The sequence below is a fragment of the Impatiens glandulifera genome, chromosome 1, assembly GCF_907164915.1.
Source record: "Impatiens glandulifera chromosome 1, dImpGla2.1, whole genome shotgun sequence".
NCBI lineage: Eukaryota > Viridiplantae > Streptophyta > Magnoliopsida > Ericales > Balsaminaceae > Impatiens > Impatiens glandulifera.
This window is the reverse complement of record NC_061862.1, coordinates 158,906,538-158,924,347: the sequence shown is the minus strand read 5'-3', so window position 1 is coordinate 158,924,347 and position 17,810 is coordinate 158,906,538. Positions and strand designations below refer to the sequence as shown.

The 17,810-nt window shown below is 28.6% G+C and overlaps 1 protein-coding gene across 1 annotated transcript; it reads right to left on the bottom strand.

Annotated features, from left to right (window-relative positions):
* Window positions 1-8,549: 8,549 nt before the first annotated feature.
* LOC124913186 (bidirectional sugar transporter SWEET1a-like) lies at window positions 8,550-9,514 on the bottom strand. Its single transcript, XM_047453794.1, has 4 exons — window positions 9,472-9,514; window positions 9,273-9,388; window positions 9,033-9,152; window positions 8,550-8,939 (listed from the first exon to the last, which is right to left on the bottom strand). The coding sequence occupies exons 1-4, from the start codon at window positions 9,512-9,514 to the stop codon at window positions 8,550-8,552; spliced, it is 669 nt and encodes a 222-aa protein (XP_047309750.1).
* Window positions 9,515-17,810: the final 8,296 nt, after the last annotated feature.

Genomic DNA, 17,810 nt, shown 5'->3' with positions numbered 1-17,810 from the left:
AAAAAAAAAAAAAAAAAAAAAAAAAAATACAAATTACATAAACATTTAATTATAAATCATTTCCAAGCTCCACACTTTCAGTCTTACAATTCAAGCTTAAAATTTCCAGCATTTTAACAACAAAGTATTGATTGAAATGTGAACATCCACTTCTTTGTTACTGGAGTGTGTTTTATTCTGAAGCTGCAAAAGCATAGTGATGATTGATGATAAGTTGAGTGTCATAACTAGTTTCTTTTGTTATTATTCCATATCCAATTTTCAATTTAGCATATTATCACAAGATTGACCAAGAAAGAAGAGGCAATTAACAAGTTCAGGCACTTTCATGATTACAACAGTCTTATAGTGATAGGTTAGTAGAAACAGGAGAACATTTGACAAAAAAAAAACTCTTAAGCAGGATAGGATCAAAGGACTATTCTTCACTTTTTTCATCATTCATAATGGGTGGGAACGTCTCAAGGTGGGAAGTTTTTAACATAGTTGAAGAAATGATTAATATTTAGTCATTTTTCTGGCTCAGTAAGACACTATTCTATTGTTTTTTTTTTTGTTTTTTGCAGAAGGATGTTTTTCAGGGCAAAAGAGTAGCCCATTTGTTATTCAATTTTTTTGTATAAGCCTTGTTTGATCTAGGATTATTTGAATAACCAAGTGGTTATTTCCAAATAACTTTGTTTGATGTAGATTATTGAAAATTAGGTTATTTGGGTAAAAGACTTTATGGGTATAAACATATATTTCTTAAATAGAGGGTATTTTGGTTGATGGTTGAATGATGTAATAGAAGAGTAGTTTGTTGATTGGATGATGAGTTATTTGGAATTAATCACCAATAACCCACATACATCAAACAAGGCCTTCAAAAATAGGTTAGAGGCGTATAAATAGTAGAGTATTATATTACGAAAATGATGATATGATGAATGGGTGGATCTGGTTTTCTAATCTTGGTCTTGGGCTATTCTTCTTCTCATCTTCAATTTCTTCAATATATTAAATCCTAAATCTCCAGGCTGGTAAAAAAACAGAAAATACCTTCAAATTTATAAGTGCAACAGGATCTCTCGACCCTGCATCCTGTTTTTCCATATTCCATGTCATTGATTTTAAGAAGGGTAAACTAACCTGCATATGATCAAACAACATATAAATCTGGTCTGTTGAGTAAACTGTGAAACAGCATAATGACAACCTTTTCCTTTGGTATATCCTCTTGCCATTCTCTCTGAAACTTCTGAAGCAGAAAAGTCAACAATCTTTGTAATTCAGGAAAGACTTCACTGGGAAATAGCTTCTGGATATCATCCTTGCTAATATTCTTATGCACACACTTGCGAATTAACATTCGAAGACATGCCAATAACTGCATATTACAAAAATGATAGCAAATAATTAACTGTATGGTTACAGTTCTTTCATTGAATCACTGCAAGAATGTAGCTGTAAGAAACTGAAATTACCCAATCAATTTCCAATCCGAGAAATTAGACTAAGCACATAACACTCTGATACTTGTTTACATAATCAGAACTTCTATCAGCTATCAACAAACAAGAATTAACCTAACTAGTTTAAACAGTTTTCAAATTTGAAATTAGTCACCAATCAAACATGAAAAAAAGGAAACTAACTGAAAACTGAAAGAGCTATGGTTATTTCATTCAGCATTTGTCGATAAGTATATATATATAAAGGTATGATTGAGTGTTTGAAGTAGAGATTACAGGATCGAGGTCGGATTCGTTTTCGAGCTGGAGCATTTCACGAATGATTTCTCGATCAGCAGCATCAAGACCGGTATTGCGAGTCCTCCATAGAGTTTGAAGAATGTATTCTAATGCCTCCTTCTTTCAATTTATCGGGAATTTATCAGAAATGGAACCGCGATGATATTTGTGTTTAATCCCTTTCGAACACTAATAAACACAACTAAATATATAATATTAATAATATTTAAAAAATTTCTTGTTAATTTTAATTTTATTTTTTTTAATAAAGAGTCGTGGTTAATTTGAATATATATGTGAGAATAAATATATAATTGGATGGGATCGTAGGTTGACCCGTCTATAAACTTGAAACGGTTAATAATAAAATTAAAAATTGTTATATGTTTGTTTCGAAGTTACAAATTAACAAAAACAAATACAACTCTTTAACCAAGTGTGATTGAGCGTGGTTTTTCGAGAGATAATAGGTAGGTAACAAATGAGAAGGGTTAAAAAATATGAATCAAATATTTGATTGACCAAAATGTGAGGACACGAGGTTAAATATCAATTGAGATTGATAATTTATTTTCTTACGAATAAGAGACGTGTGAAAGTGAGATTGGGATGTGGTTTGTCAATGAATAAGGAATACAAAATATATATACATATACAAAATTATAAAATTATTTCAACAATCTCAAGCGGTCTAGCGGTTAAGATGAGAGATCGATTTGGAAGATTGATGTTTGGTTTGACAAGGGATAAGAGGTGAGAATTTGTGGTTGATTTGTCGGGATAAAAATCCGATAATAAAAGGAGATATCGACGGTTAAAAACATATAAATGAGATGTTGATTGATCGGAGTATAAACATGTGTGAGGTCACGAGATTAGATATCGAAATTAGGATTGATGAGTGGTTCTGAGGGGATAAAGAGGCATATGAAAAAATGTGAGTCACAAGATGAGAGGTCGATTGGGGAGATTGATGTTTAGTTTGACGAGGGATAAGAGGTGTGTAAAAGTGTGTGTAAAGTCATGAAATGAGATGTTGATTGAGATTTAGTGGTTGGTTTGTCGGAAGTGGGGAATAATTTTGGAGGTTGATAATAAATAAGATACTAATGGTTAAAATATATGAATGAGATGTTGATTGACCGAAATGTAAAAGTGTTTGAGGTTACGAGATTAGAGGCTGATTGTGATTAGTGAGTTATTTATCGAGTGGATAAAGATGAATACAAAAAAGTGTGAGTAACAAGATAAAAGATCGATTGGTGGTAAAAGAGGTCGCGAGTAAAAATCATGAGATGAGAGGTGAGATTTGTGGGGATAAGAGGCCGATAATAAATAAGATATCGGTGGTTAAAAATAATATGAATGAAATTTTGATTGAATCGAAATGTGAAAATGGGTGAACTCACAATACTGGAGGTCGATTGAGATTGGTAGTTGAGTTGTCGAGTGATAAGATATTAAGAGGTATGCGAAAATATGAGGTCATGATATGAAAAGTCGATTGAGATTAGTGGTTGATTTGATGAGATATAATAGGTGTGTGAAATTGTATGAGGTCACAATATGAAATGTGAATTGTGAGATAAATGGTTGGTTTGTCGAAGCGGTGGTAAAAAAGTCACGATAATGAATAAGAGGTTGGTAATAATTTCTGTCTAACATTATTTTAGATAAGAACAAATTATATGATAACTTTAAGTAAAAATTTTGGAATGATTTATAGTAAATAACAAGATAAATGATATAATTAACTTATTCTTACTTTAAAAATAAATCTACATTTTTTTTTAAGTATTTTTCAAATTTATAAAATTAAACTTTTTAACTTTAGATATTTAATTAATTTTAAAATATATATTAATATTAAATTTTAAATTAAATTTAATTTTTATAAATTAAAACTAATTTTAAATTAATAAAATTTTAAAAATATTTATTTTGTCTATATATTATTGATAAATAATATTTTATTTACGTTCTTACTTTGTAAGAAAATGTAATAATTTTTTTTTTCAAAGTCAAATATTTATTTTTTCTTTCATTAGATATATTTGAGGTAAATATATATAAATATATATATATATATATATAATAACGTTTAATATACGAGTTTTAATGTGTATTTTATTATATTTTTCATAATTAATTTTATTATTTTTTCTCTCATTATATATATATTATAATTATTATTTTTAATTAATCTTTTTATGACAAATATTTTATTTAATTATTAATTTTATAAATATATATTTTCACTAATAATACTATATGTTTAATCAATCATTTTATATTTATATATAATATTACATATTTATTTATTTGACAATTAATTTTATTTTATTTTCTCTCTTATAATAATTATTTTTTATTTTTTAATTCATATATATTTCATATAATTTTTTATCTCTTATAATATTTTTTTCTTCCTTTTATTTATTTTTTCTTTTCTAATTAATAACTTATTTTCTTTTCTCTATTATATATATATATATATATATATATATATATAACATTCCTAATAGTGAAAAAAAATAATAAATTAAGAGAATTAAAATAATAAATATATATTATATATGAATGATTTTAAATATTTTATCATTAATTTTATATAAAAAAAATTTAAGATTAGAGATATAAATATATTCATATATTTCATCATTAAATATAATAATGAATAGGTAATATATATATATATATATATATATATATATATATATTCAAAATAATAAATATATATATATATATATATATATATATTAAACATTATATATCAACATAATACTAATAAATTTAAAAAATTAAATTAATAAATATTAAAATAATAAATATTTGTTTAATAGTCCATTTTTGTAAGTCTCTGTCGTCTTGTACCCCATGTCGAACGATACTACTAAATTTAAAAAATTAAATTAAAATATATTAAAATAATAAATATTTATTTAATAATTTAATTATGTTAATACATTTATTCTAATAACTACATTAAACAATTATATATTTTAATTAACCATGTATTATAAATAGAATTAATTATATAAATTATAATTTTTGATCTTTTTAAATATTTCAAAATAAAATTAGTGTTTCAAAATATTTTAATTAAAATATAATTACAATCATTATATAAATTTATGTATTTTAGAATTTTAAATATTATTTATAAATTATACTATTTAAATATATTTTATTTCAAATTATTATTATTATAAATGTATTATATATAAATTAAAACTATTAATTTTATTAAAAATTTATTATGTTAAAATATTATAAAAATAATTATTATACAAATGGACAAATAACTCTGGTAATAGTCACATTCACATCTATCAATTGAAATTCACATGATAATAAATATATTTATTAAATAATAACTTTAATATTTTAACACAAGATACAAATCTATTTATATTTAAGCTTTTAAAACTCATTTTTAATTAATTTTTTGATGTTGGATGCTATAAATGTAAGAATAAAATAGGCCATCTATTTAATTTAGAAATTAACTTACAACTCAATTTTTAAAACATTTCTTGTATAAAAAAAAATAAAAGCATGCGAATTTTCTTTTTTAATCCAAACAAATTTTAAGATAATGTAAGATAACATAATATATTTTTTTATTATATATATATATATATATATATATATATATATATATATATATATATATTAAAAATTGAGTTTATTATACAAAGAATTTAATTCAATGTACAATTAACTTGAATTTATGTTATCAAATCATATATATATATATATATATATAAAATATGGGTTCAAATTAAAACAGATATATAAAAAGTTCTAATAGATATATATTTAATAAATTGGATATCATCTCATTTGAACACAAGTAAAAGTAAAATATTAAAATTTAGAATAATAACTAAACATTAAAATTTTACCAAAATCTTAACAATTAATATTTTTTAAACATTATTTATGCACCAACTCTCATACAAAGGAGAAGAATTGCAACTATATCATCCATTTTAAAAACTTTTATTATTAAACTTAAGTGTACAAAGCGTCAACACGGTCATTCTCCCTTATATTCATGTAACTCTCGAAAACAGACTAAACACATCTCGCTCTCGTCGATATTGTCATCGCCAATATTGCAACATAGTTCTTCCTTCACCAACGGTTCAACGAGAACGATGGATCCTCTCGCTTCTCGACCAACTTTCACTATTGAGTCACCAATGTCAGCCAATAAACTCTCTCCAGAACCATCGATGTGGTTAGCATTATCAAAATAGGGTTGCAAATTCTTGTGGCTAATATGAGCTTCAACACTAGGCGGCGGCGCCCCAATTCTAACTAACGTGAAGATATCCGTCGTGATAATGTACGTGGGTGTTGTCGGCTTAGAAAATGAAGCAATGTTGAACGGGAAGAAACTGAAAACAAAATTTGCTACATCCTTCGCTAGAGCTCTTGTGGTTTCTTCGGAGAAAAAGATGCCTGATTTATGGGCAAAATTATGGATTTGGCGTTCGACTTGTTCTCGGTCGGAGAAGAACGACATCGCGTCGTCGAACATGGAGTGGCGGAGAGATTTTGTTGAGAAACGAATGATGCTGCTACATTTGGATGAGTAGATGTCGTCAACTACATTGAGAATTAGGAGGCAACTCGACCTAGGACAATAATTAATATTTTGATTCCATTTGAAAACAAGATTTTTTTGAAACTCCACTTTTTCCTTAATCTCTAAGGGTTTCTTCACGATATTGAATATAATAATGCATCTCATCAAATTTTCAGAGAGGATGTTACTAAGACTTTACTCACTTGATAGAGAATTATAAGAAGGTAAATAAAGTTATATAACCATTATCTACCTTATTCTCAACTTTGTAAGTAATATTTTCATAAGGATGAATAATGTCCATCGTGCCTGCATCATCTTCAACTGCCTTTCGTTCGTTCGGTCGGTCTCCATATGAACCTAATAGAACCAAAATCAGAAATTAGTACTTTTATTTCCCCAACATGCAAATACCAGTGAAAAGAAATATGCTTAAAATTGTCTTAGATTTCTACAGGACATGTATAATCTAACTATTGTTATCAAATTTTCTATAAAAGAAACTATTGTTATCAAAATAAGCAAATTTAGACCAGAAATCATTTTTAAATTGTTTTTTAATTTTTAAAAAAACTGTAACAATATGATCAGCCATAGTTCATCTATTTTTTATAATAATTGTATTCTCATTAACGACATTGATTTTGGCAAATCAATAAGTTATAATGTCACGAAACTGATAATGAACATAATCTAAATTAATTTTCGTAGAAGAGCTCCTAATTATGTTTTTAAATTGATAAGGAAAGGTTCATGGCCTCTTAGTTCATTATCTATATAGTATTGACTAATATAATACTCATCTCATCAAACTAAACTTCCAGAGAGAAGGCTACTAAGACTTTACTCACTTGATAAAGAATTATAAGAAGTTAACATTATTTACCTTATTCTCATCTTTGTAAATAATCTTTTCATATGGATGAATATTATGCATTGTGTCTGCATCATTTGCAGTTGCTTTTGTTCTGCCTCTATTTCTTGTACAAGTGTAGAAACACAAATATACTCAACAGAGGTAGCATAAGTTTGAAGCTTAATTCTCTCTACACATGGATGAGAAAACGATACAAGAGGTTAAATCGCTTTTGATCAGAACATGCATGCTTAAATAAAGATAAACCTAATATCATACAGATATCTAGAGATGAAAAACAATCAAAAACCTAATATAGAACTATTCCATCAATGAAAAGAAATTGAAAACCCTAATTTCTTCAACTTACTCTATAAGAGGACTGACAATGACATGATCGAGGCGTTTTGGTGTCATAACTTTTCGAAGTTTCTGCACTCCTATTCTCAGGCGTTATGGCTTGTGATGAATCAATGGAAGAGTCGGCGCTGCTGAGATTTCCGCTATTTGCTGCAATAGTCGCAAATCCAGCTAAACTCTTCTCTAGAGTTAAAATCTGAAAGAAACTAATCAAAATATTCACCTCAAACATCTCTAGCTACATAGATCAAGATCATTGAACTATCTCTCGATGCGTAGACCAACTGATAAACCATAGCCTTTCTCTGGTGTTATGGATTGTGATGAATCAACGGAAAAGTCAGGCGCTGCTGAGATTTCTGCCATTTGCTGTAATAGTCGCAACTCCAGTTGAACTCTGCTCCAGAGTCAAAATTTGAAAGGAACTAATCAAAACCCTCCCTTCAAACATATCCGACTTCATAGATCAAGATCATTGAAGTATTTACCGATGCGTCGAACAACTGATAAACCCTAGCCTGCATCTTTAGAAAAAGAAACTAATCAATATTATAATTTTATAGTGAGATAGAAATGGAGCCTCAAACCCGCGAAATATCTCTTTGGTATTTTATACCCGATTAACCTGAGAGGCTGCCACCTCCAATCTATTTTATTAATGCGCATTATTATATATGTATAGATATGAATATTGAATTAATTTACCATCCTTTTTAGGAATATCATCTCACAAACTCCCCCAACTCTTTTAACTTTGAACTATTTGTTCCCTCTTCTTTTCCTATCTATTTTTCACTTCAAAAAAAGAAGTAAAATAACAATCTAAAACACCACCATAATCCAAAAAAAACAAATATGATAAAAGATCTCTCATCAGGGTTTTAATAATCAGTAACTAGAGCACTTTCGACAATTCAATACACCAAAATTCAAAGTTATTGTTCCCACCAAAATCAACCTTTTGTCTTAATGGATCTTAAAAGGAAAGTGTTTTATAGCTAGGTCAAGCATCTTCGACCTCTCTAGTCTCAGTCTCGTCAATCTCGTCAATCTCGTCAATCTCGCCAGTCTCGCCGGTCTCGCCGGTCTCGTCGGTCTCGTCGGTCTCGTTGGCCTCGTCAATCTCGCCAGTCTCGCCGGTCTCGCCGGTCTCGTCGGTCTCGTTGGCCTCGCCAGTCTCGTCGGCCTCGCCAGCCTCTTCGGCCTCGTCAGCCTCTTCGGTCTCGCCGGCCTCGTCCGTCTCTTCGGCCTCGTCGGCCTCTCCGGCCTCTCCGGTCTCTCCACTCTCTCCACTCTCTACTGCCTCTACGGTGACTCCTCCGGGTGGCGGCCTGTAATATAGAAACACACCTATTTGGATAATTCCAAACACCGTCCCGATCATGTTTGGGAACTAAGAATAAGAAATCAAACAAATAAAACATAATGAGTTAGTCCCTAGTTAGCTAATAATAGTGTTTTTATATTTGTTATTTGAGGTACTAACCGAGATAAAAATATCCTTGACAAAATATCCATAGAAAAACCACGCAGTCGCATTCATTGTCAGCGATATAATTAGAGTGATCGACATGAATTCATTACTGCGCGTTTGAATCACATTCTTCTGCAAATACAATAATAAATGTTATTAACAAATATGTAAATATAAAACTATATTATACACTTACAAATATTTACCAATATTAGTATGGGCGACACGAAAAGACATATTGAAGTGCCGAACCCTATGCACCCCACTATGTAAATCCGATATAAATACGGTTGGACTAAAAGTTGTGTGAGCACAACTGTAAGTCCATATGCTCCTAAACTTCCTAAAACAAATATGACGGGTTTGACCTGCAAAGATTGTTTAGTAATAAAAACATTTTATGAAAATTTTAATTAAATTCCATTAATTTAAATAATACAACAGTTAATACCTTTCTCGTCGCATAATAGACATAGAAAGAAATGTATATACATTGCGTCAAGCATCCAAACGAATTAATGGATATTCTTAATATTGAACCCTCTCCCTTTAGAATCCCATAGTAAAGGAGTATCATCGCATTGAACAATGTAACGACATAAGGGGTTAAGGGAAACCCCTGAGAAGACCCCCTCCTTCTGATCTCTAAAATCGTGGGACTGTGAGAAATTTAACATTAAATATTATAAAATTTTAGTTTAATGATACAAATATTCAGTAATAGTAATATGACAATTATTATTTAAAAATTATATCAAACATGCACAAATTTGATATTTAAAAAAATATTTAAAAATCTGTTAAAATAAGTATATAATTTATGTAAACATGAGAATACCCATGATAGAGTTTGTAAAATGTAGGAAAGTCCATACATATATAGAGATGTAATTTATAATTTATATTTACAAATATTATTAAGATAATAGATAATTAAAGTATAGGGAAAGGAGAAAAATATACACAAATCCAATATTAACATAGGTAAATCAGACCTGGACAACAAGAGTATGGATTCATTGACTAGAAACAAAGTAATTTTGAAGGTCAGACAGAAAACCAATCAATTCAGGAGGTAGGGTCTCTAAATGTTGTTAATGATAATATGACAGAGAGTTTGCAGTTGTGTCATTAAGAATCTATCCGGGTCAGAGAAAAACAGTGGGAACAAGGAAGTTGAAACAATACAGACTGGTCCTCAAGTCAGCAAAAGCAATCGATAGGGTAACAATCAAAATGATCCAAGTTTGGGTGGAAAATCTATACATCAGGAAGGACAAGCAAAAGAGTCTGAATACCACATGATATTCCTAACGGGTTTGTTGATAAAAATAATTGGGTCATGGGCATGAATGAGATTGCTAACATTACAGGGCTGAGGAACAAAATTAAAAAATTATTTATGCAGATCCAAAAACAGGAGCTTGCCCTGAGGAATAAAATATTTGAACACATTAAAATACAATTTAACCTTCATTTTTCTTCAAGACTGGAACCGATGAATATGAAGTTGTGGTTGAGTGAGCAGTGGGTACCATAAAAGAAGTGAGAAAATGCGTAAGAAACAAAGTATACTCACTAAGGACAAACTCTAATCAGACTTGGCAAGCTAACATAGTCTGGAGAAGAAACAATGAAACCCATAATCTGGAAGAAGTAAATTATGTCTTGCTAGATACCCAGTTTTTTAAGGTGAAAATCATTGAGCACCCATTTCAGTTTGTGCGACCTCTAGAAGTTGAAGAAAAGTGTGTCAGATCATGAGACATGGTTGGTCATTTTATGGGGAGTATAAAGGTCCCATATCATATAGTTAAAAACACCCTTCTTGAATTCTTAGAAAAAAATCAACTGGAAAGAACATTGATCAACGAGTATGGATACTATTTCCTTTTATCTTCAGAAATGGAATTGATATTAAGAATGTAATCTATTCTGATTTCAGGTTTTATTTATCTCAAACCAATGCTTCAAAAGGTTCAAATGGGAGGAAAATATTGATCTGTGGTGCAATCCTAGGGAACCAAAATAGATATGGATCAATATTTGAAATGTCCCACCCTACCTCTGCAATTCAATTGCTCTTAACTATATAGCAAGTCTTATTGAGAAGTCTCTAAGCTTAGATCTGGATATGTAGAAGTCTGAACAAGATTAAATAAAAGAGTTAGTGTTGAAATATATCTTGGTAGTGTACTACTAGATGAGCTTGAACTCAAAGACAGATCTGAGAATATTGTCCATATGGACATTCGATATGAATGGAGATCATATAGGATGCGTGAACTGTAACACATTCACTCACTCTATCACGTACAACGATCAGAAGGGAGAATCCAAGTATTCCAAGCAATCAATCTTATACCAGTCCAGCTGATCATGACAACAAAAAGGAAGATATAGCAATGGATAATAATAGAGCTATATTGGAAAATGATGAAATATTTGAAGACAGAAATACAAAAACTGATATTAATGTAGATAGTAATATCAGGAATATCTAGTTCAGGTCGAGAATGAGTCCGTACAAGTGGATGATATCCATAATCTGGAGAGCAATTTGGAATGTTAATTACATATTGGGAATGATCTAGTGGAAGTGAAGGGTATTGAGATTTTGAAAAGCATTCAGGAAGATATGGTTCAGGTTGGGAATGATCAGGTGAAAGGGGATGGTTTTCAGAATTTGGGGAACAGTAAAAAATGTTCAGTTCAGATTGAGGATGATTTAGGGGAAGATGTGTAAATTTTGAGAAACAAGTAGAATGGTTTGATCCAGGGGGGTTGTATAGATTTTAAGGAAAACAAGATACAAGACTCCAACAAAATTTAGAAGATAGTGTTAATGAAGTGAAGAGCATGGTAAATGAGAAATTTTAGAATATTTCGGTTGATAGATTCTCAATGGATTTTGGGCAAAGTGAGAAGATTGAAAAGATGAGTTTAGTTGATGATGTCAAGAATGCTGAATAGGGGATTTTTTAGGGTGAGAATACAGGGGTTATTGGTAATCCCGAGACTAGTCAAGGGAAGGAAAGATGCAAGATTTGTAAAAGGAATTGATCAGATGAGAAATCACGTGTTAATCCAAATTTTAATGGTCAGATAGAAGTTATAGATCTAGATGCTACTGACCCAATTTCACATATGAGTCAGTCTACACAATACTCATAGAAAAACAAATCTGACTGGAACAACAATGATAGTAAGACTAAGTCCACAAAATTTGCCTATGATCTTAGTGATTTTAATGGAGCGGAAAACTCATTTGGTCCTTAACAGCTAGAGCAAAGAAAAGAATTAGGAAAAAACAGCAAAGAAGTCAAGGAGGAGAAAAAGCTGTGAATTCAATTTTGTACATCATTCATGATTATCACAACCTAAAATATAAGAGGATTGAATGATGAATCGCTTAAATGCAAGGAGATCAGGAACTTCATCGAAAGCAAAATGTTACGATAATGGGTATACTGAACAAAAGTTAAAATTGCAAATGTTGAGAAAATTGGATCAATCTGTTTTAATAATAATTGAAGTTAATTCATAATTCAAACTCAAGATCTGATAGGATTTGAATTGGATGAGATCCAGACTTAGCTGAAGTTAGGGAGCTATTATCAAATGATCAAGTTATCCTGGTATAGGTCACAAGCAGGGAGACGCTAGTCAAATTTTGGATAGCAATGGTATACGACAATAATTCTGGAAGTTGCAGAAAAATGTTATGGAAATATCTGGAAGAGAAAATTGATGAAAACATGTCTTGGACTATTATGTGTGACTTTAATATCACAAGACATGCCTATGAAAAAAGTCATGAGAAGAAGATTTCAAATGAGATGATTAAATTTAATGAATGTATAAGAAATGCAGACTGCATTGAACTTACTCACTTTGGTAATAGATTCATATGGTCGACAACAAAGGGAAGCGATCGGATGAGAAAAAATAGAATCGACAGAGAGCTGATTAATAACAGTTGGAATAAGCAGTTCCCAAATAGTCAAATTAATGTACTTAATTCGAGAATCTCGAATAATTGATATCTTAACTGAGACATGTTTCCTTAGTTCCAAACTAGAAAAACTCATATATATATATATATAAAGGATTCAAATTAGAAGAAACTAGTTATGATCTTGAAAAATACAAAAGACTTATTGGTAAGCTTATTTATCTAAATTTCACAAGATTAGATATTACATTTTGCTGTTCGATAAGTCAATACATGCATCAATCAAATGTAATCCAGTTATAACAAGCTCTATAACGGTGAGTATGGGTGTTTATCGGTTCGGTTTTCGGGTTATTCAACCGAATTCGAATTTGATTTTCGGTTCGAATTTCGAATTCAAACCGAGTTTTTATTTTTTGAAACTAGCATAACTCAAAATAAATTGTACCAATCAAGAATTGAACTCGGATCTGTACTGTGGCAATGTACTATTTTACCACTAGACCACTAGTACTTTTGTTACTTTTTTATTATTATTAAATCTTGAGTTCAAAATATTCTAATTTGATTATTTTGAACTTTTTCTTAAGCTAAGTTTTGGAAGAATAAATAATAAAAAAATGAATTCGGTTTTTCGGTTTGGTTTTCGAGTTGAAACTCAAACTCGAAAACCAATTCGAAAACCGTATTTGAATTCGAATTGGTTTGAAATTCGATTCGAAAACCGAAAATGAAATTCAAATTCGGTCGGATATTCGGTTCAGACCAAATATTGAACATCCCTAACGGTGAGATAGGTGGATATAAAATTTCAAAATTCAAATATATTAATATTTTATTTGGTACAATAAAAATGTGTTCTCTATAAACAAATAAAATAACTTAAAATCTAATGTAAAAAATAAATAAATAAATTTAAAGTCACTTAAATTTAAAAATAAATGGGTAAAAATGTCAAACATAAGTATTGCCAAATAGTTTATAGAAATTGAAATCTCATCTAATTTAATCAAAAGTTTCATACCAAATGAAAAAAAAAAACATTTAGTTTATTTCATACTAAGTATCATCTTTCATTATTTAAATGTACAAAATATTTATTTTTATTTTGCTTTTAATGAAATGAATTTAGTTTACATCTTATAAATAGTAAATCAAGCACAATATATTAAGGGTTATATAACTTACATGGGAGCCAGAAACACTGGAACAGCTACAATGTTCCCTGAAAAAAATTAAAAATTATTATTATTATTATTATTAATTAACTGAAAAACTAAAAAAAAATATATATATATATATATATATATATATATATATATATATATAAAATACCTATAATGCCAGCTGCAAGTGGCAATGGAAATCGAGTGATGGTCGACATTGAACCTTTTGTCTGACGGGTTCTACGTTCATGCATGCATGGTATATATTAAATATAAATAGATAAATTAGTTAACAATTATAATTGAATATGAAGAAGAAGTCATTCTATTAGCATGTTAAATCAAATTCTTATTTATTTATTTATTTTTATAGTGTTCTTACATTAAATTTATTCTCTTAATTTTGAGAGACGGTGACTCAGTATTGTCAATAAATTATTTTTAAATCGACAAAGTTAAATAAAATAAAAATTATAATTAAATATATTACTTCGGTTTCTCGTCTCAATCGAGATTCGAGAGTAAATTAAATTATTAGATTCAGATTACTGAGCTCAATTTATTTTACACGATTGATTTAGTCCAGAATAATTTTGTTATATCCGAATCTGATTCTTCGCAAGAATATCATTTAAACAAAATAAATTAAGAGAGGCTTATAATTTTCGAATTCAACTTGTCAATTTGGCTAAAATATTATAAATTAAGGTTGTCATATTTATCACATTGAAATTTACAATTGGGTTAAAATGACTTGGTAAAAATAATTAAATCATTTAAAATATATATATATATATATATATATATATAATAGTAGTAGTAATGAATAGTAGTAGTAATGTGTTAATTTTTCAATTAATGTGTGATTGTTTTTTTAGTTTATTGGCATGTTTTGAAAATGATATATTGCATTGACCATTAAAAACAAAGCCTATTTATTAAGTTAAGTGATATATTAGAGAGACTATTTATTAAAATAATTTAGAGTTTTAAAAGTGTAATGAATTAAAACCTTGATTTGATACACAAAATGTCCCTAAACTTTAAAGCATAAAAATTTTAAAATATTTTGTTTAAACTATATATATTTTACAATATATTTATTAAAATGTTGGGATCCGGCCGGATAATACCTGTAGGGGGAGGCCTCGTACGTACGTGATGTCAAGAAAATCTGCAAATAAAATAGTTTCCAAATTAACAAGACTTAAAGAAGTAATTAATTACTTGCTATAAAACCATTTATGTTATCCAAAGATTGGCTAAACCCTAGCTAATTATCTACAGTATTGATAAATCATTATGTACTAATAATCGGGACTAAACCACCCTAGCTTGCTAGCTAATTAATAATCTACATTGGATAAAGCCTTTATATAATTCAAAATGCTCTCTTCTTTATTAATTAATTAACTAGCTACTCTTGACCAATTAGTGGATGACTCTGATGCAAACACTTACTTAGATTTTACCAAATTCCTAATCATCAAAATGTATAGAGATTAAAATAACAAACATTAAGCAACCTCCCCCCAAGGCAAATGATTTCAGGAAATCTCTCATCATTTCTAATTCACATGAACATCATATATATATATATATATATATATATATATATATATATGTTTGGGGATCATAGCAAGATTTTTCCCTCACTCACCGACTAAACCATAAACCTAGCTAGCTAGTTGCTTTTCCCATGAATCGGGTGTCTATTTTCTCCTGATCTTTTCAAATAAATACTGTAAATATTTAGAAAAGCTCAACTAAATAAACACTAATTAAGCAATAATATTTAAGATGGGGGCTGAGTTAATCTTATAACAATGAAAAATCTCAATTATCAAATTTATATAAGTTAGGCCTATATAGAAATTTAAATGTTATGTATTTTTAAAACATTGCACATGTATGTATATATATATATATATATATATATATATATATATATATATATATGATCATGAATTCATGATATATAAACTCATTAAATAAAAGCTTTAATTAGTTAAATTAATTAAGTATATGAATTGGGCAACTTAAGTTAGGTAAACCCTAATGGAGATGAGAAGTCAACTAATTATTAACCCGTTTGGAGAGCCCATTTTATAGCTAGAGTAGACAAACCCATATGAGATATTTAAGCCCTAGCTAAATCTGAGTAACTTGATTTTATTTAATTTGTGTTTGTGACATTTAACCCAAACAAATAAAATCACTTTTTATAACAAAAGAGAAACTTCGATTATTATTGAAAATGCTTCACACCTTTATATATATGTTTTCCTTTAATTTGTTTGAGACCAAGACATATATATACATTATAAAAAACATCAAGCAACCTTAAACCCTTAAAGCAAATGATTTCAGAAAATCTCTCATCATTTCTAATTCACAGGAACATCATATATATGTTTGCGGATTATATATACATTATAAAAAACATCAAGCAACCTTAAACCCCTAAGCAAATGATTTCAGAAAATCTCTCATCATTTCTAATTCACAGGAACATCATATACCTAAAGCAAATGATTTCAGAAAATCTCTCATCATTTCTAATTCACAACATTTTTCTCTCACTCACCATAGGAAGATCATAAAAATGAAAGAGAGAGAGAGAGTGCGGATTAGATAAATGACCCTCACTCACTCACCAATAGGAAGATCATAAAAATGAAAGAGAGAGAGAGAGAGAGAGAAACCCATATGAGATATTTAAGCCCTAGCTAAATCTGAGTAACTTGATTTTATTTAATTTGTGTTTGTGACATTTAACCCAAACAAATAAAATCACTTTTTATAACAAAAGAGAAACTTCGATTATTGAAAATGCTTCACACCTTTATATATATGTTTTCCTTTAATTTGTTTGAGACCAAGACATATATATACATTATAAAAAACATCAAGCAACCTTAAACCCCTAAAGCAAATGATTTCAGAAAATCTCTCATCATTTCTAATTCACAACATTTTTCTCTCACTCACCATAGGAAGATCATAAAAATGAAAGAGAGAGAGAGAGAGAGAGAGAGAGAGAGCACCTCCGCCGGAGCACTAGCAACCACTGAACCACCAAGTAGTTAGCTTCTCCTTTTTCATAGCTTTTATGCATCAACATTTCGGGCTTGTTTGATTGTAAAATTGAATTACATATTAAATTAAACAAAATTATTATTTCATTAAATTGATTATAGTGTAATTTATTTATGTATTATTATTATTATTATTATTATTATTATTTAAATAAGTTTATAATTAATTTTATATATAATAAATATTAATAATATATAACTAATATTTTTTAAAGTAATCTATTATATTATTTGATATAAACCTTTAACTTTAGGAATTTATATTTAAATGTAAAATTTAAAACGTTTGGATTTTGGAGAGACTTAGAGCTTCGTTTGATGATGTGGTTATTGGCTTAAATCATGTTTGATTAAATTTAAAAAAAAAAAAAAAAAAAAAAAAAAAAAATATATATATATATATATATATATATATATATATATATATATATATATATATATATATATATATATATATATCAGTTTTTTATGTTTAAAATTAAAAATATATTTTATTTTGTAAAGATAAATTAATTTTTAATAATTAAATAAAAGGTCATTTTGATATTTAAATATATAAAAAGAGTTATTA